At 34.8% G+C, this 20,520-nt stretch overlaps 1 protein-coding gene across 3 annotated transcripts in view; it reads right to left on the bottom strand.

Annotated features, from left to right (window-relative positions):
* The window catches only part of UBA6 (ubiquitin like modifier activating enzyme 6), an 85,958-nt gene that overhangs the window by 52,504 nt on the left and 12,934 nt on the right, over window positions 1-20,520 (bottom strand). For 2 of the 3 annotated variants that reach the window (XM_059160135.1, XM_059160144.1), the window contains exons 3-6: window positions 10,216-10,310; window positions 9,255-9,283; window positions 4,931-5,025; window positions 4,317-4,428 (exon numbers count right to left, since the gene is read on the bottom strand). In XM_059160135.1, coding sequence (XP_059016118.1) covers window positions 4,317-4,428; window positions 4,931-5,025; window positions 9,255-9,283; window positions 10,216-10,310 — 331 coding nt within the window. The remainder of the gene's footprint in view (window positions 1-4,316; window positions 4,429-4,930; window positions 5,026-9,254; window positions 9,284-10,215; window positions 10,311-20,520) is intronic. The other variant, XM_059160154.1, reaches the window with a different exon arrangement.

Raw genomic sequence — 20,520 nt, 5'->3', positions numbered from 1 at the left:
GATTAGTAGGATTTATTTTAGGAATGCAAGGGGCAGTTCAATATTTATAAACTGATCAAAATGATAAATCACATTAACAAGAGAAAGAATAAAAACCGTAGGATCACTTAAATCTCAACAGATGCAGGAAAAGCATCTGACAAAGTACAACATCCATTAATGATAATAACTCTCAACAAAGTAGGTTTACAGGGACATACCTAAACATAATAAAGGCCGTATGTGAAAAACCCACAGCTAACATTTTCTTCTCAATGGTAAAAAAATGAGAGCTGTCCCTTTAAGATCAGGAACAAGTTAAGGATGCCCACTCTTACCGCTTTTATTCAACACAGTACTGTAAGTCTGAGCTGTAGCTATCAGACAAGAAAAAGAAATAAAAGGCAGCCAAACTGGTAAAGAAGTAAAGCTGTCACTATTTGCAGATGGGATGATACTATACACAGAAAACCCTAAAGACTGCAAAAAAACTATGAGAACTGCTACATGAGTTCAGTAAAATCACAGTTTACAAAATTAATATACACAAATCTCTTTTTATATACCAATATGAAGTAGAAGAAAGAGAGATTAAGAAAACAATCTCATTTACAACTGCACTAAAAAAAAAATCTAAAAATAAAACCAAGGAGGTAAAACTATGAAACACTGACAATAGAAATTAAAGACACAATACAACAAATGGAAAGATATTCCATGCTCATGGATTAGAAGAATTAATACGGTTAAGAAGTCCATACTATTCAAAGCAATCTATAGATTTAATGCAATCCCTTTCAAAATACCGGCAGCATTTTTCACAGAACTACAACAAATAATACCAAAAATATTAAAAAATACTACAGAACCACAAAAGACTCTAAACAGTTCAAGCAATCTTGAGAAAGAAGATCAAAACTGGAGATATCACAATCCCAGATTTCAAGATATACTACAAATTTGAGGTAATCAAAACACTATGGTACTAGGACAAAAAGAGACACATAGATCAACCGAATAACCCAGAAATAAACCCATGCTTAGCCATGCCCTTATGTTCAATTAATCTAAAAACAAAGGAAGCAAGAATGTACAGTAGGGAAAAGGCAGTTTTCTTACAAATGGTGATAGGAAAACTGGGACAGCCACATGTAGAAGAATCAAAATGGATCACTTTCTTATACCAAACACAAAAATGAACTCAAAATAAAGATCTAAATGTGAGACCTGAAACCATAAAACTCCCAGAAGAAAACAGAGGCATAATCTCTTTGACGTCGGCCACAACATTTTTCTAGATATGTCACCTTAGGCAAGGGAAACAAAAGCAAAAATAAACTTTTGGGACTATATCAAAGCTTTTGAACAGTGAAGGAAACCATCAATAAAATGAAAAGGCAGCCTATCATTTGCAGGTGCAAATGATCTATCTGAGAGGGGTTAATATGCAAAGTATATTAAGAAATTATACAACACAACACCAAAATTCCAAATAATCTGATTAAAAATGAGCAGAGGACCTGAACAGACATTTTCCAAAGACATACAGATGGCCAACAGATGAAAAGATGCTTAATGTTACTCATTATCAGAGAAATGCAAGTGAAGACCATAATGAGGTACCATGTCACATCCGTCAGAATGGCTAGAATCAAAAAGATAAGAAATATCAAGTATTGGTGTGGATGTGGAGACAAAGGAACCCTTTTGCACCGTTGGTGAGAATGCAAACTGGAGGAAAAGCTATAATGGAATATTACTCAGCCATAAAAAAGAGTAAGATCTTGCCACTTGCGACAAAATGGATGGGCCTGCACAGTATTACGCTAAATTAAATAAGTCAAAGACAAATACTCTATGATCTCATTTGTTGGTAGAATCCAAAAAAATAAAAGAAATGAACAAAGAAACAAAAATCCCGGTCTTCAAACAGAAAGAACAAAATGGTTGTTGCTGGGGGGAGATGAGTAGCGGGATGGTAAAATAGGTAAAGAGGATGATGAGGTATGGGGTACAAACATACAATTCTAAAATAAATAAGTCACAAAGATGAAAAGTACAGCATTGGGAATATAATTAATAATATTGTAATAACACTGGTGATAGATAGCGACTACACTTAACATGGTGAACATTAAGTAATGCACAGAATTCTTTTTTTTTTTTTTTTATTTTTATTAAATTTTTTTATTTTTCATAAACATATATTTTTATCCCCAGGGGTACAATGCACAGAATTCTTGAATCATTATACTGTATACCTGAAACTAATATGTTAATTATACTTTAATAAAAAAATTTAGAAAAAGGAAGTCTATTAAACAATTTTACTTAGAAAGTCTATTATGCATCTTTGTAGAGGATGGATTTCAAGTTATGCAGTCTAGAATGGAAGCCTATGCTGGTTTTAAAATTAGTGTGATATTTAAAAACTCTTGTAATTTCCTATGTAAGAGCTATCAAGGCATTTGAGGCATCTTTTGTCATAGTATTTAGTTTTGTCCCAAGTCCTGAAATAGCTCCAGAGTGATAAAGGTGAAATAACATCTTTTGTTATTCATAACAAGGCTCTTTCAGCTACACCTGAGTTTAGATTAATGAAATGACATTTGGATGTCATTAAGGATGGGGCGCTGATTGTTAGGGGAACCAACCTTGTGATTTAAAATTCAGAACTTTCAGTCCTACGTCTCAGGCCTCCATGGAGAAGAGAGGGGCTGGAGATATACTTAACTGCTAAAGATCAATCATTTAATCAATTGTGCTTTCATAATGAAGCTGTCATAAAAATCCCTGAACTAGGGGCTCAGAAGGCTTTCAGGATTCATGGAGGTGCTGGGAAGCTGCCATACTTGGAGAGGGCATGAAAGCTGTGTGCCCCTTTCCCCATACATTAGTCTATGCGTCCCTTCTATCTGACTGTTCCGGAATTATAGCTTTTTTTTTTTTTTTTTTTTAAAGATTTTATTTATTTATTTGACAGAGAGAGATCACAAGTAGGCAGAGAGGCAGGCAGAGGGGGGTGGGGGGAAGCAGGCTCCCTGCTGAGCAGAGAGCCCGATGTGGGGCTCGATCCCACCTGGGATCACGACCTGAGCCGAAAGCAGAGGCTTTAACCCACTGAGCCACCCAGGTGCCCCTGGAATTATAGCTTTTTAAATAAACCAATCTGGTAAGTAAACTGTTTTCCTGCATTCTATGAGCTGCTCTGGCAAATTAATTAGACCCTGGGAGGGGGTGTGGGAATCTCTGATTTATAGCCAGTCTTTAGAAGCACAGGATAACAACCTCGACTTGTGATTCATGTCAGAAATGGGGCAAAAAGGGGGCTGTTGTGGAAATGAATCCTTACTGTATGGGATGTGAAGCTATCTTTTCCAAGTAATAGTGTCAAAACTGAACTGAACTATAGGACACTGAACTAGGTGTCCAGGGAGTTGGAGAACTGCCTGCTTGGTTGGGTAAAAACCCCCCCATACACATGGTCACACAGTGTCAAAAGTACCGAGTAAAGGTGAAACAGAGTGCTTCTCCCTAAATGGGTAATATCATAATTTACTTGCAGAGAAAACCAGGGTTAACCTAGTCACTTCTGAAACATCTAAGGTGTGGAGAATTGTTGTTACTATTTAAGGTTAACTAAAGTTAATATTAACTAAAGTAGACTGAATGTTGATTTGCATTTTTTATTCCTCTGCCATTGGATTATACATCATCCTTTGCCTATGGCCTTAGGAAGAGCAGTGTACTACATTCCTGCTCCTCGATTTCTGGCTTGACCATGTGACTCGCCTGGGCCAATGAAATATTAATGGAAGTAACATGAACAGAATTTGAAATGTGCTTAGATAGTTGGACTTGACTTTACACATTTCTTTTGTTGCCATGAAACCATATACTTGGTGGACTCTTGGTTCTAGAAGAGAGCATACAGAACAAAACACAGACTCTGCAATTTTGAGTTCAGCCCAGAATGGCTGAACTCCAACTGACGTGTAGGTGCAGGAGAAAGAAATACATGTTGCTAGAAATACTTGCTGGGTAGTTTTTGATGAACATTACTGTGACAGTAGCTGGGTTTCCACATGTATATGGTCATTAGTCAAAACCATTAGTTAAATGTAATGGTTTTGTCAGTAGTTCTCAGGGTGTTCCCTAAAATGGGGCATTAGAAAAGTATTATTCTAAAGGAAGTCTTTTAACTTAAAATTTTCTGTTCTGTTCAGAAGACTAGGTTTAATTATATACTAAAATAACATGTAACAATTTGCCTTATAATTTGTCAATAACATCTAGTATAAAACATATAAAATATAAATACAAAATAGAGTACCAACCTGGTATTTATCTAAGAAGGAGAGATCTGTGGTTTCATCTAAAGGAACAGAAGATGATGTGACATGAACGTATGGATTTAGTTCTGCAATATGGTGAAGTACAGCTTCAGCCCTAAAAAAAAAAAAAAAAAAAAAGAAAAAGAAAAAAGAAAAGACTTTTACTATTCTTTCCTTCAATATACCCAATCTCTCATGCTTGGACACTTCGACAACATCAAAGAAACCTGAATGTTAGAAAATTTCAGTGGAAATTTATAAGACTTTTATAGATAACTATACAATCTTGAGATGTAGCATACTGTCATATTCCATAGTAAACCATATTAGTCTCAAAGTATACCCCTATGGTTCCATACTAAGTCTTTTAATAATAAAGACCCTTAACAATCATAAATTCATTTCTAGGTAGCAATATGAATATCTTAAAAATTTCACAAATATAAATAATTATGTAAGTATATGTTAACACTTATTTTACTATGGTGATGTGAATTTATGGTGATGAGTCAAACAACTCTGAATGAACTAGTGCACTGGACACAGAAAATATTCTAAGTAATTGCAAGAGTAAAAAAAAAATCCTACAATAATACATCAAAATATTCTATCTTCACCTGTTTCTCATATTAACAACATCATCTTCACAGAGAAAGAAGTTCGTTCCTAGATCCCACATTTGGCATTTTTCTGTATCATGAATGGTAAGTGCCTTTGAAAAGAGAAAAATCCCTGTTAAAGTCAGGAATAAGACAACTATCTCCAATACCTTTTATACTGTATCAGAATTATCCTGTGTAATAAACAATACAAAGTAATTAAAAGTTTCAGAATTGGGAAGCATACAATGTTGGATTCATTCACACAGAGTATAACCATATACACCTGGAAATCCAGGAAAATTAAAGGAAAAACTACTTTAAGCCATAAGAGAATTTTAATTTAGGAAAGTAACATACTATATTAATCAAAATACAAAAAAATCAAAAGAACTCACAAAAGCAAACAATTTCAAATGCTCTGTATTCAAAGTAAGAAAGACAATTGGCTAATTGGAAAGAACATTTTTAACTTACATTAGAGATCTTATGGAAAAAGGGACAAGGTGTAAGAACATGGGGTATACTGAAAAAGAAATGCATATGGCCTTTTATTAAAGTATTTAAGCAGGTTCAACCCTGCTCAAGAATGTAATTCCTTTTCTCATTCATCAGAATGTATAAATCCAAAAGTTCGACAATATACTATATTGGTGAATGAGGTGATCAGGCATTCTCATATATTATTGGCGGGAATATCGAATGGCATAACCTCAACGGGAAATAATTTGGCAATCTCTAGCAAAAGTGTGCTTTTATTTGATACAGCAATCCCACTTTTAAAAATCTATCACAAAGACACACTGGGAAAGATACAAAAAAGACATATGTGCAAGAGTATTAACTGTAGCATTATTTGTAATAGAAAAAGCCTGAAGACAACAAAAATGTCCAATAAGGAATTGTGTAATAATATATGATAATCCATACAATGTATCCCATGCAGCTATAAAAAAAGAATGAAATATATATATTTAGCATTAGGGAGTAATCCCAGGATATGTTAAGTGATAAGGAGCAAGGTGGAGGCAAGTATGACACTTTATCTAAGAAAGGCAAGAGGGGATAAATATGTATACACATGCATATATAGATTTGCATATTTGTATGTATGCATTTGCTTATATTTAAAAACATGAAAAAAAGGCAGGCAACCTAATAAGGGAAGGAGGGAATTAGATAAGAGAGAAAGTAGATTAACCTGAATAAACCTTGCTTTATAATTTCTTTCTTTCTTTTTTTTTTTTTTAAGAGAGAGAGAATACGAGCATGTGGCAGGGGAGGGGGTATGTAAAAGGAGAAGGAAAGAGAATCTTAAGCAGGCTCCACGCCCAGCACAGAGCCCAAGGTGGGACTTAATTTCATAACCCTGAGATCATGACCTGAGCCAAAATCAAGAGCTGGACATTTAACTGACTGAGTCACGCAGGTGCCACTGTAATTTCCACTTTGAATTAGATATGTCTTATAATAGTAAAAGTTAAATTTAAAAAAGTGATCCCTAAAAATCCACTACTACTGCTTTCTAAAAAGTAGTTAATTTGCCTGCCAAATCTGGATGGGATTTTTCCTAAGGATAAAAAAGAAAATCATTAAAGTAAGTTCAATAATTATATTGTTATTAACAATACTTAAACTGTTAAAGTTATGTCATAAATAGGTATAATACAACATAGGATAAAGCAAATACATAATTAGGCCCCTGTCATTAAGACTCAAGCCCTCAGAGTAAGAGAAGAGATACAAATACAAAATCACAAAATTAAAGAGGTAGATATGGCTATCATCCTAAATTGAAACTCAGAAATTTCAGTGTTGACTCATGATGAATTTTCTAGCTCTGTCCACTGAAAAGTCTTTACCATCAGTGACAAAGGCTACTAGGGTTGTATCTGAAGGACTCCAGAACTTGATGAAGATCCCAATAAGCCAAGATGAAACAATTTGAGCATCAACGAGAATAACAACTACACTGATCAAAACAAATTATACATGCTTAAATCCATGTTTATCATGATGTTCACACACATGCCACATAAGTTCACTAGTCAGTGTTGGGGTATGAAAGGAAACTAATGATTTTGAAACCTGGTAAATGAGGGGTGAAAAAAAAATCAAGTATTTATTCTGCCTTTTATTTTTGTTTTTGTTTTTTTTTAAAAGATTTTATTTATTTATTTGACAGACAGGGATCACAATTAGGCAGAGAGGCAGGCAGAGAGAGAGAGAGAGAGAGGAGGAAGCAGGCTCCCTGCTAAGCAGAGAGCCCGATGCGGGGCTTAATCCCAGGATCCTGGGATCGTGACCTGAGCCGAAGGCAGAGGCTTTAACCCACTGAGCCACCCAGGTGCCCCTATTCTGCCTTTTAAACATGTACAAACTACACTTTAGTGAAACCAAATATGTGATAAATGTTAAATAGTTTAAAATATTATTCCAGCTAATAAATCAAAAAGAAATGACAGAATTAGAATGTCATTAGCCCTAATGAAATAATGTATTTAGGCAATGATCATTAATCGCTAGTAACAACCAGAAAAATAAGGCCAATAGATTATGATTTTCTCCTGATGAGAAAACAAAATTATCTGTGAAGCAATAAAAAGCCAAAAAAAACAAATCTGAATTTGAATCTTTGGATAGACCTTACCAGTTTACAGGAAATACAAGGGCAGATGTGTATGTGATAAATGACCTGGTTTCATTTACGAGTACACTGTAAGGGAAAAAATCAGGGAAGGGCAATCTCTACATTGAAAGAAATCAAGTTCAGTACATGGACTTGACTTGGATCCTGATTAGAACAAAACAAATAAAATTTTCATAAGACAAGTGGGAAAATTAGAACTCTAACTAGATATTTGATGACTGAGGTAGGCAGGCTGTAAGACAGCCTTAATGGCTCCCAATTCCTGTTATTCAGGTCTTCATGTAATTCCCTTTCCTAACATTCATAAACTAGTGAATTGCTTTTAGCAAACAAGCATAGATAATGGAATGTCACCTCTGAAATTAGGTTACAAAAGACTGTGATTTGTTTTGCTAGGACACTCCCTTTCTTGTCTTCTTGCTAGCTTACTCTGATGAAGCAAACTGCCATATTGCGAGCTGTCCCATGGAAAGGGTCACATTTCAAGAACTGAGGGCAACCTCCAACCAAGAGCCAGCAAGGAACTAAAGTGAGAATGTGAAGCGGAACCACCCTGCCACTGAATCTTGTCAATCACTATGTGAAGGAGCTTGGGAAGCAGATTCTTTCCCTAGCCTGGAGATGACTGCAGCCCTGCCAATATCGTAATTGGAGCCTCATGAGAGATCCCCAAAGAGACGAACCAGCTAAGTTGCTCCCTGATAAGTGCTAAGCTGCTAACCAGCTAAGCTGCTCCCTGATAAGTTCAGTTGCTAAGTTTTGGGGTAATTTGTTTCCAGCAATAGCTAACTAAGACAATGCTATTAAGGAATTGGTTACATTTTTAGGTGTGAAAATGGTATTGTGATTATGCTTTCACAAGGCACCCTTATCATTTAGAGATATATATTAATATATTTAAGAATGCTATAGTAGGGTGTCTGAGGTTCCTTAAAAATCGTTTCAGGGGTAGAATTTAGTGATTCATCAGTTGCAAATAAGCCCCAGTGCTCATTACATCAAAGCCCTCCTTAATGCTGATACCCAATTATCCCCTCCCTCCCACCGCCCCCCTCCTGCAACCCTCAGTCTTTTTCATTGGATTCAGGGTCTCTTATGGTTTGTATCTTCCTCAATAAAATAATAAATTATTTTATTTTTCCTTCCCTTCCCCTATATGGATGTTTGAGTTTTATATCAAAATAATTTGGGGGGACACCTGGGTGGTTGAGTGGGTTAAGCCTCTGCCTTCGGCTCAGGTCATGGTCCCAGGGTCCTGGGATCGAGCCCCGCGTCGGGCTCTCTGCTCGGCAGGGAGCCTGCTTTCCTTCCTCTCTCTCTGCCTATTTGTGACCTCTCTCTGTCAAATAAATAAATAAAAATCTCTATTAAAAAAAAAAAAATTTGGTGGCTTGGGGACAGTGGGGAATGGAAAAGAGATAATATGGAACAAATTTGTCTATGAGCAAGTAACTGAAGTTGCATGATGGGTACATGGGGTTTTGTTTAGATTAGTCTCATAAAATTTTTAAACTTTCTGTAATAGTTTTTTTTAAAAAGAGGAAAATACAGAATTAAAACAATTTTGCTACTAAATGAAGCAGCAGCAATAATTAGGCCAAAGTGTAAAAATGATTGCCACTAATGATGAGCAAAAAAAAAAAAAAGTTTACAACAAACAACTACCATAACCAAGGACGTTTATTCACTTACCTTAATTCCGGCAAGAACAAGATTCTTTGCTATGAAGGAGAAAGAAAAATAGCTTAATATTAGGAATGTATATTAGATCATTTGGATGGAGCTTGGTCACATCTTTGGATAATTTTAACTTTTTTAGTACCTAAAAAATACTAGTTCCTTAGAAAATGCAGACAAACCAAAAGGAAAAAGTTGAATTTTCTATAATCATACCACACTGAGGTATATATACACTAAAGTTTTACTGTATTATTTTAGACAGGTTGTTATAAATATGTGTGTATGTGCTCTATCATAATGAATTAAAGATACAGAAATGATAATTAATGGCTATTAACATCATAAAGAAAAGCAAAAGTGTCATTACCAGTTCTTTGTGGAAGAATATAATAGTATTATGAGGGGCGCCTGGGTGGCTCAGTGGGTTAAAGCCTCTGCCTTCGGCTCGGGTCATGATCTCAGGGTCCTGGGATCGAGCCCCACATTGGGCTCTCTGCTTAGTGGGGAACCCGCCCCCCTGCCTGCCTCTGCCTACTTGTGATCTCTGTCTGTCAAATAAGTAAATATAATCTTTAAAAAAAAACAGTATTATGAAATAGTGTTGTCAACGGGCACTTGGGTGGCTCAGTTGGTTAAGTGTCTGCCTTTGACTCAGGTCATGATCCTAGAGTCCTGGGATTGAGCCCCAGGTAAGGTTCCCTGTTCAGCAGAGAATCTGCTTCTCCCTCTGCTCCTTCCCCTTGCTCCTGCTTACTCTCTTTAATAAATAAGTAAATCTTAAAAAAAGAGAGAAAGAGAGAGAGAGAGAGAGAGAAAAGAAAACATACCCAAAAAGAAAAAGACCCAAAACTGAATCTTCTCAAGGTTTTGGATCTAATTTCCTTTATAGGAAACAATACATACAAGGGGAAAATTCTTTTAACTTATGTTGCTCGAGGTGTCATATAAAGTTATATGTAAAAATACTACTTACCAATTTCCAAACCAAGACCACCCATACCACTTAAGAAAACATGGGACTTGGCCATCTTCTGCATTGCTGTGTCTCCAAGAACGTACCTCTGTCGACTATAGGTAAAACAATAAAAAACAATAAATTATTTCACCAAAACTACATATCCTTTAAAGATGTTTGTAAATGAACAGCATAGCAACTAGATCCTGCCACAGACATGGTTTGGATCACAGTATTTGATATTTCTAAATTAACTGCCAAATATATGACATATTTTGAAAAAAACTAAAGATCTGGCCCATCTTCTCTCATAGCAACAAACAGATGGAGTTGTGTTGTCCTGTTTAGACAGGGACGACTATGTGCTCTAGATTTGACGTAGTCCCCATTTTGCTCCCTTCATTTATTACCTCAGGGGCCACTACAGGCATCTGAGTATGTTATCTCCCCTGTAGACCTTTCACTATAAATGGGATTTCTGAGCCAAAGATTTGGTTTCCTTCTTGGAGTTTAGGTGACATACAGCAGTTTTCTAATGTAATTTTATTTATTTATTTTTATAAGTAATTATCTACACCCAACATTGGGCTCAAACTCCTGACCTCAAGATTAAGAGTCACATTCTTTATCAACTGAGCCAGCCAGGTGCCCCCAAACATTACTTTAAATACAAATGCTGATAAAGTATATAAGGGATCTCATTAAGTCATCCATACTAATAACCATAAGGTAGCCTCAGAATAGGTACTTTAAAAAATACATATTGGCTATTTTAAAAAGTCAGATACAGTAATAAGGGCAATAGAAAATTGACTTGAAAGAAGAGTGAAAAACTTGATGCTGTATCAAGTTTTTGAAGATAATGGACATTCCAATGGATTCTTACAACAATCACTGAAAGATGAGTTAGGTACAAGTAAGTGAATCCCTTGGTTTACAAGTACTTTTTTTGGGAATTCATAATATTCATGCTGGTTCAATGTATGTTTGTTTAGTATATAGATATTTATTTATTTATTAAAAGATTTTATTTATTTATTTGACAGACAGAGATCACAAGTAGGCAGAGACGCAGGCAGAGAGAGAGGAGGAAGCAGGCTCCCTGCTGAGCAGAGAGCCCGATGCGGGACTCGATCCCAAGACCCTGAGATCATGACCTGAGCCGAAGGCAGAGGCTTAACCCACTGAGCCACCCAGGCGCCCCTAGATGTTTATTTAATTTCTGTATTTTAGTTATTTATATTCAATTTAAAAGCCTGAAAACGGTTTTCCTGTCTAGTAAGAACAAACTTTATAAACATCATTTATATGTTATTACCTTCCTTATTCCTTTATTTATTTATTTATCTGATGCAGTAAAAGAGAGAGAAAACAAGCAGGGGGAGTGGCAGAGGGAAAAGGAGGCTCCCCAATGAGCAGGGAGCCCAATGTGGGCTCTGGGATCAGACCTGGGCCCAAAGCAGGTGCTTAAACAACTGAGCCACCCAGGCACCCCTCCTTCCTTATTCCTGCAAAATAAAACTTAGACTTTTCTTTTTAAGTCAGTATTAACCATTTGTGTTTCAGAGAGCCAAACCAATCACTTTTTCATCAAATACTTGCTGATTATCTACTATGATATGTATGGAATTGTGTATGATACAGTCTTGCTACTCTTATTTGTGTAATTCTAGGCAATATATTTAAGTATTGTCTGTTTTGGAACTTTATATAAATGGGATCATTTTGAATATTGTCTTCTGTGCCATGCCTCTTTTGAATGATATTGTATTTATGAGATTTACTTATTATCAGTGCACATGGCTACTGATTTTCAGTTTTATTTTATTGTATTGTACTAATCTACTGCAATAACATAATTTATTCTATAGTTTTGTGGAATGACTTTTTTTTTAAGTTTATTTATTTACTTAGTAATCTCTATTCCCAATGTGGTCCTCAGACTTAAAACCCTGAGATAAAGAGTCACATACTCTCCTGGCTGAGCCAGCCAGGCACCCCTGTTATTCTATATTTTTGGACAGTTACTTATAGTGAGACTATCAGCATTCTTAGATATGTCTAGTGATACACATGTGTACACAGCCATTTCTACAGAGATACAGACAGACAGACAGATATCATTATATATCTAGGAGAGGAAATGCAGGGATAACTTTATTAGATAATGCCATACTGTTTATCTGAAGTGTACCAAACAACTCTCCTCCTGCAGTGTATCAAAGTCCCTGTAGTTTCACATCCTTAACATGTAGGAAAAAGTTAACAGTAGATCTGATCATTAGCCTATTGACAAGGCTAGCCCTTGGCTGGTGTCTTCTATTTTATTTTGTCCTAATTTCCTGAAATAAAAACTTATTAGTTTTTAGGTTTTCTTTTCTAAAATACACACGTAAAACTTGAACTGATCTTAAACAGCAATCCCAAGTTTTGACACATAATACTTCCTTATTTTCCACTTTTAATTACGATTCTTTTCTAACTTTTGGGTTAATCTGAAGTGTATTTTAAACTTGTAATTTCATGGGGAATATTCTAGCTACCTTTGTGTTAAGTTCTAGCCTAAATGCATTGTGAATAGATATCACAATCCTATATGATTTCATTTTTTAGTATTTGAAAATCTGCAAATGTTGCAAATGTACTCTTGAACAGAATGTACTCAACAGCTGGTCACGATACAACATTCTTTATATACACTGTTACATTAATTTTAATATCTCTGTTGATGAATTCTATTCCCATTCTGAATTCTATTCCCATTCTGATTTTTTTTTGCCTGCTTGTTCTCTTGATTACTAAAAACACTTAAACTCCTCCTCCAATATAACAGTAAATTTGTCTATTCTTGTATATTAGTACCTCAACAGTGCTGACATGTAAGCAAAACTGCTAACACTGAGTATTTATTCTGCACCACATTGTTTTAGGTTTTCACTTGTATTAACTCATTTAATCCTCACTAAATTCTACAAGTTCTATTATTTTTCCATTTTTACAGATAGGAAAACTTGAGCACAGAGAAATTAATTAATTTACAAACAGTGGAAATAAGACTCAATTCAAGCAGTCTGGTCTTAGCATCCATACTTTATCTTTTGTTTTTTTTTTTAATTTTATTTATTTATTTGAGAGAGAGAGAGAGCACAAGCAGGGGGAGTCGAAGAGGGAGAAACAGGCTCCCTGCTGTAAAGGGAGGCGGATGTGGACTTGATCACAAGACACTGGGATCATCCACTCTCACCCACTCTGCTACAGTGTAGATTAAGAAAGTCAAATCATTCCAATAAGGTTTACTGGAGGAATAATTAAAAAAAAAAAAAATTAGTTCCCTAACTCTTCCTAATCCAGATTTGTATACATCAAAGGCAACCACTCTCAATTCTTTAAGTTTTGTCTTCTAAAAAAGTTAGCCCCCTTTTTTCCCCAGTAATATGTTTACACTTTTATTTCATATTCTTCAGTTTTATATATAGCCTATTAACTTTCTACTAACATGAATAATAATTTTGAAATACAAATCTGGTCAAATCATTCTTCTGCTTTAAAAACTTCAATGGTTTCCTATTTCCCTTATGATAAAGTCTAGATTGTGACAGTAGTCACAAGGCTGTTCATAAGCTAGTTTCTGCTTGTCTCTCTGGTCTCATCTTTTGTCACTCCTCCATCAAACTCCATGTTCTAGGTGGGCTAAAGGTTTTCAGTTCTCCAAATGTGGTATGTTGTCTTTGGCCATGAGACATTTTTTTCTGGAGTATCCCTCTCCCTCAATATTTTCTGCCTGAAAAACTTCTGCTCATCCTCCAGTCTTGGCTTATATATTACTTTCCCTCTTGATATGTCTCCAGACACCTAAATTTACTCAAGACAGTGCTGGATCATCTTTTATGTGCATTCATAACATCCTACATTCCAGCTATTACAACATTAATCACAGTGTATTTTGCTACTTGTCTACTATTCCTAGGAGACTGCAGATTCCTTAAGGCAGGGCCTTTCCTTTATTTACTACTGTATTCTCAGCGGATTAACAGGGCCTGGCATATTATAAACACACACAAAAACAATTTGTTAAAAATTGGCACATAAGAACAAAAACATGTTTACGTTCTACCTGGCAGAGGACTTGAGTCCTTTTTCTCCTATTCAGAGTCAGAGGAACTAGGTTAAAAAAACGTTTTTCATCTCAGACTTGTTCCCATGAATTATTTTGAAGATTACTTCAGTAAATAATGAATAGCCATGACACAAATTTGGCTATAAATGACAAAGAACTTACAGACAAAAGGATAAAACAAAGATAAATGAATCAAAGTTTTCCAAAGAATCATAAAATCTCAGACAGATTCTCAGCAGCTACCTAAATTATCTAGCTTTTTAATGTCTGACCACCAAGGGGAAGGGTACTAAGTACCTACTTTGTGTTAGGCAATGTCAGGTACTTTGAAAATGACACACTTAAATCCTACAAAGTTCATTTTGTTAGTAAGTAGTAGAGATGGGATTTAAAGAGCCTAGACTGTAACCTCAAGTCCAGCACTATTTTATTGCAGTTTACTCTATTAAGCGGATACTCAAAATATTAGTGGAGTATTCAGTGGAAAGAAATTACCAAGTTATCTACTCTGCTTTTAGAGAGCCCTATTCATTAAAGATTCTCCCTTTCATGAAAGTGTGGTATCTCCCTACAGTTTTCACCCACTAGTCCTAATTTTACCTCCTTAGGTAAGGAAACTTGTCTACTCTCTCTTCAATGTGACAGTCCTCCAAACATTTGAAGATGGTATTCAGGTTCCAGAATCGTCTTTCTCCAGACTAAATATCTCCAGTTCCTTACACATTCCAAATATAACATCATTTTGAGGCCCCTCAACACACTAATCACTTTCTTCTGGATGGATTTCAATTATTTTTGTCATGTACTCATAAATTCATTAAAATATCTATCTCTAACCAGGCACTGGCACTCTGTGGAGACCTTAACAACAACATCAAATGGGTACTATGAGGATTAAATTAAGTAAGAAAAAATATATGGAATACTTAGCAGAATGCCTGTGACATGTTATTGACAGAGAAAGATAAATAATCAAATAATTCTTTATCAAGTACTATATACAAAAGTACTAGAAACTAAGGGAATCTGAAATACAGAACAGGGAGTAATTATCATTGGAGATCATGGAAAGCTTCACAAATGAGTTTCATCCAACTCAAACTCTGAAGACTTAAGAGGAGTTAAAAAATAATCAAAAAAGGAAAAGCATTCTGTAACAGGAAAAAGAAAATCATCGAAAAGAAAGGCATGTAAGAGATACATAATAAATATAATATGTTTACATCTAGTCATGGTGAATTAACAGGACCAGATTTATCCTCTGCCTACCTTAAACAATTGGAAACTGGACAATATAAATAAACAACAGACTTCTGACACAGAGAATAGGCATCTCAGGACAGTAATCTCGAAGAAAAACAAATGAGGTGAACTTTATGAATGCACTAGCTACTTCCTTTTCAGACTGCAGTGGAGAAGGAGAGCCCAAATAGAATTTGGTGGTCTCCCTGAATTGAAGAGATAGGGCTGTGAATTCAAGAATGCTAAAATTTGAAAGCAGAGAGATGCACAGATAGAGCACCAGAGATTTGTAGGGGTTCTTCTTGAGTCTTTAGCTGAATAAGATCAGCAAGTGCATATGAAGAAACAACATCAAGCTGGGGAAAGAACAACCTGAGAGGGGCTGGTGAAACAATGATGGTTATTTAAATAGGGCCAGAAATAGTCTGTGTTCCTCTCCACCCAAGTGGAAAATGTGAATACTCAGAAGGATATATCGATAGTGGGCAAAAAATTAGCCTCAGACTTAGGTCTCCTCTAATCTTGCCTAACAAAGCTTAAAAAGCAAACTTTGAAAAAACTAAAACTGTTTTCAAGTGATTTAACTGGGTCTCTCAACAAAGCTTAAGAATTTAGAGGAATTCAAAATGATGCAGTACCCAAAAAGGTAAAAAAAGATAAAAATTCACAATTCCGGACATATATGAAAAAGGTTTTCAAAAAGGTAGAGAGATAAAATTTATAATGAACAGAAAAATTCACAATAGAACAGACTTAGGAATGATACAGATAACAGACTTTATAGACAAATATGTTGAAATAATTATAAATATAATCATAATTATAAATATAATCCATATGCTCAAGAAGGTAGAGGGAAGCATGAGCAGCAAAACTTCTAAAGATAAAAGCCATAATATCTAAGATTAAAAAAAAAAAATACTGGATGGAATTAATAGACTCAACTCTGCAGAAGTGAACTTGAAGATACAGGAACAGAAGCCTTCCAAAATTAAACACAGAGATTGACTAAAACCCCAAAAAGCCCAGAGCATAAATGAGTTGTGGAACAACAATTAGAGTCCTTGAAAGAGACTGGAGAAAAAGAGAGATAAAAATATATTTAAAGGTCTAATGGCTAGAATTTTTCCAGGAACACAATCAACTCACACACCACAATGTGAACAAATCCAAGAATAAGAAATATGAAGGGAACTATACCAAGGCATATTGTAATTGTTTAAACCAGGATAAAGAGATAGTATTAAAAGCAATCAGAGAAAATAGGGCACATTATTCACCTAAGAAAAGATAAGAATGACAGCTGACTTTCTTCCAGGAAGTACTACAGATCAGTAATAGTGGCCCAGCATTTTAAAAGCACTGAAGGGAAAAAACTGTCAATGTGGAATTCTATACTCAATTTCAAAAAAGAAAGTAAAGAGTTTTTTAGACATACAAAAACTGAAAGAATTCATTGCTGACAGACCTTCACAATAAGAAATGTTACACTAAATCTTCAGGGAGATGAAAAATGATACTAGGTAGAAATCTTAACTTGCACAAAGGAATAAAGAATACCAGAAATGACAAATATGTGAATAAATACAAAACACTTTCTTGTTATCTAAAATTCTCTTTTAAAGACAGTTGACTATTTAAGCCCAGAACAATAACGAATTACAAATTTGTAACATATACAGAAGTAAAATGTAAGACAACAATAAATGATATCCTGGGACAGGAGCAACAGAAGTATATTGTTGTAATATCCCTATAACATATACGAAGTGACAAATTATTTTAATATATTAACAATATATGGTACATACCATAAAACAATCACAAAACAAGGCAGAAGTATAGTAATATGCCAACAAAGGAGATGAAATATAATGATAAAAAATGCTCTACTATTAAAAAAAACACAGAAAAAAATGGAAAACTAGTAAGAAATGACAATTAGAAAGAAAAATCAGGGTTTCACATTTAATGTAAGTGGTCTAAACACTCCAATTAAAAGACAAAGATTGTTAGACTGAAGAAAAAGAAAAACCCAACTATATTCTATTTATAAGTAGCCAAATTTAAATACACAGGTAGGAATAAATGAGTATAAAAAGATAAACCATGCTACCAATAACCAAGAGAAAACTGGAGTGGCTCTATTAATATCAGACAAATAGATTTCAGAACCAAGAAAACTACCAGAATAAAGAGGGCCATTTCAAAATGATAAAGGATCAATACATCTTGAGGACACAACAATTCTAAAAGTTTATGCATTAATAACAGAGGCTCAAACTATACAAAGCAAAAACTGATAGAACTGAAAAGAGAAACGTTCAAATACAAAATGAAAGACAATATGCCTTTCTCAATTGGTATAAAGAGTGGACAGAAAATCAGTTATGATTTAGAATATCCGAAAAACACTATCAATCAATTTGACATTGAAAGGACAATCCAGTAAACAACAGAACACACATTCTTTTCAAATGCACATAGAACAATGGCAAGATAACCCATATTCTACAGCAAAACACTAAAAAAAAAAGCTGTCATGCAAAGCTTATCTACAGATACCAACAAACTGAATTAGAGATTAACAACAGAAAGGTCTCTAAAAAAATCTCTCAGTACCTGGAAACCAAATAATACACTTCTAAATGACCTACAAGGGGAGATGGAGAGGAGAAGGGAATTGAGGGAAATTGGAAGGGGAGATGAACCATGAGAGACTATGGACTCTGTAAAACAATCTGAGGGTTTTGAAGGGGGAGAGGGTGGGAGGTTGGGGGAACCAGGTGGTGGGTATTAGAGAGGGCACAGATTGCATGGAGCACTGGGCGTGGTGCAAAAACAACGAATATTGTTATGCTGAAAAGAAATTAAAAAAAAAAAAAAGACCTACAAGTAAAAAAAAAAAAAAGATTATAGCTTTCTGAACTGAATGAAAATGGAGACATATCTGTGAGACACATACAATGCAGTGTTTAGAGGGACATTTTTAGCATGAAATGGACATATTACTAAAGAATAAAGGACTCAAAAATTGATTATCTCAACTTTCACTTTAAGAAATTAGAAAAAGAACATCACACCAGCAACAGAAAGGATAAAAAGTATTATGATCATTTCAATAGATGTAGAAAAAGCATCTCACAAAGTATAACAGCCATTCATGATTAAAACCTTCAACAAAGTAGGTTCAGAGGGGTACATATCTCAATAGAGACCTTATCTGAAAAATCCACAGTGAACATCATATATGATGCGAAAACACTGAGAGCTTTTCCCCTAAGGTCAGGAATAAGACAAAGATGTCCATTCTCACCACTTTTATTCAAACATAGTACTAAAAGTGCTAGCCACAGCAATCAAAGAAGTATGAAGTAAAAAAGTAAGAAGTAAAACTTCAACTATTTGCAGATGATATGATACTATATATAGAAAACACTGAAGACTCCACCAAAACACTAGAACTAATATATGAATTCGGTAAAGTTCCAGGATACAAAATCAACATACAGAAATTGCTGCATTTCTATACACTAATAATCAAGCAGCAAAAAGAGAAATTAAGAAAAAAATCCCATTTACAATTGCAACAAGAATAATAAAACATCTAGGAACAAACTCAACCAAAGAAATGAAAGACCTGTAAACTGACAAGTATAAAACACTGATGTAATAAACTGAAATTAAAGACATTTCATGCTCATGAACTGAAAGAACAAATACTATTAAAATGTCTATACTACTAAAGCAATCTACAGATTTAGAGTCCCTATCAAAATACCAATAGCATTTCTCACAGAACTACAACAAGCAATTCTAAAATTTGTAAGGAACCACAAAAGATCCTCAATAGCCAAAGCAATCTTGAAAAGAAAATCAAAACTGGAGGTATCACAACCATACTTCAAGTTATATTAAAAAGCTGTAGTAACCAAAACTATATGGCATTGGCACAAAAATTAAAACACAGATCAAAGAAACAGAATAGAAAGCCTAGAAATGAACTCATAATTATATGGTCAATTAATTTTCAACAAAGGAGAAAAGAATATCCAATGAAAAAAAGTCTCTTCAACAAATGGTGTTGGGAAAATTGGACAGCAACATGCAAAAGAATGAAACTGGACCACTTTCTAATACCAAACACAAAAATAAATTCAAAATGGATAAAAGACCTAAATGTGAAACCTGAAACCATAAAAATCCTAGAAGAGAGTACAGGCAATAATGTCTTCTTTGACACTGGCCATAGGAACATTTTTCCAGATATGTCTCCCAAGGCAAGGGATATAAAAGCAAACATAAACTATTAGAACTACAACAAAAAGCTTCTGCACAGTGAAGAAAATAGTCAACGAAACTAAAAAGCAACCTACTGAGTGGGACAAAATTATTTGTAAATGACATATCTAATAAAAGGCTGGTATAAAAAAATACATAAAGAACTTATAAAACTCAACACCCCAAAACCCCCAAATACTCCAATTTAAAAATGGGCAGAGGACATGAACAAACTTTTCTCCAAAGACAACATAAAGATGGTTGACACATGAAAAGATACTTAATATCACTCATCATCAGGGAAGTGCAAACCAACCACAATGAGATATCACCTAACACCTGTCAGAATAGCTAAAATCAAAAACACAGGAAACAACAGATGTTGGTGAGGATGTGGAGAAAAAGGAACCCTCATGCACTGTTTGTGGGAATGCAAGTTGGTGCAACCATTGTGGAAAACAGTATGGAGGTTCCTTAGAAAGCTAAAAATATAACTGTTCTACTATTCACTAATCAAACTACTGTTTACCCAAAAAATACAAAACACTAATTCATTACTAATACATCATTCATCACGCACCTCTGTTTCTTGCAGCATTATTTACTATAGGCAAATTATGGAAGTAGCCTAATTGTTCATTTATAGATGAATGGATAAAGAAGATGTGGTACATATATAAAAT

This window comes from Mustela lutreola, chromosome 1 (assembly GCF_030435805.1).
Source record: "Mustela lutreola isolate mMusLut2 chromosome 1, mMusLut2.pri, whole genome shotgun sequence".
Lineage (NCBI taxonomy): Eukaryota > Metazoa > Chordata > Mammalia > Carnivora > Mustelidae > Mustela > Mustela lutreola.
The sequence above is the reverse complement of the archived record's forward strand: the minus strand, read 5'-3'. Positions and strand labels throughout refer to the sequence as shown.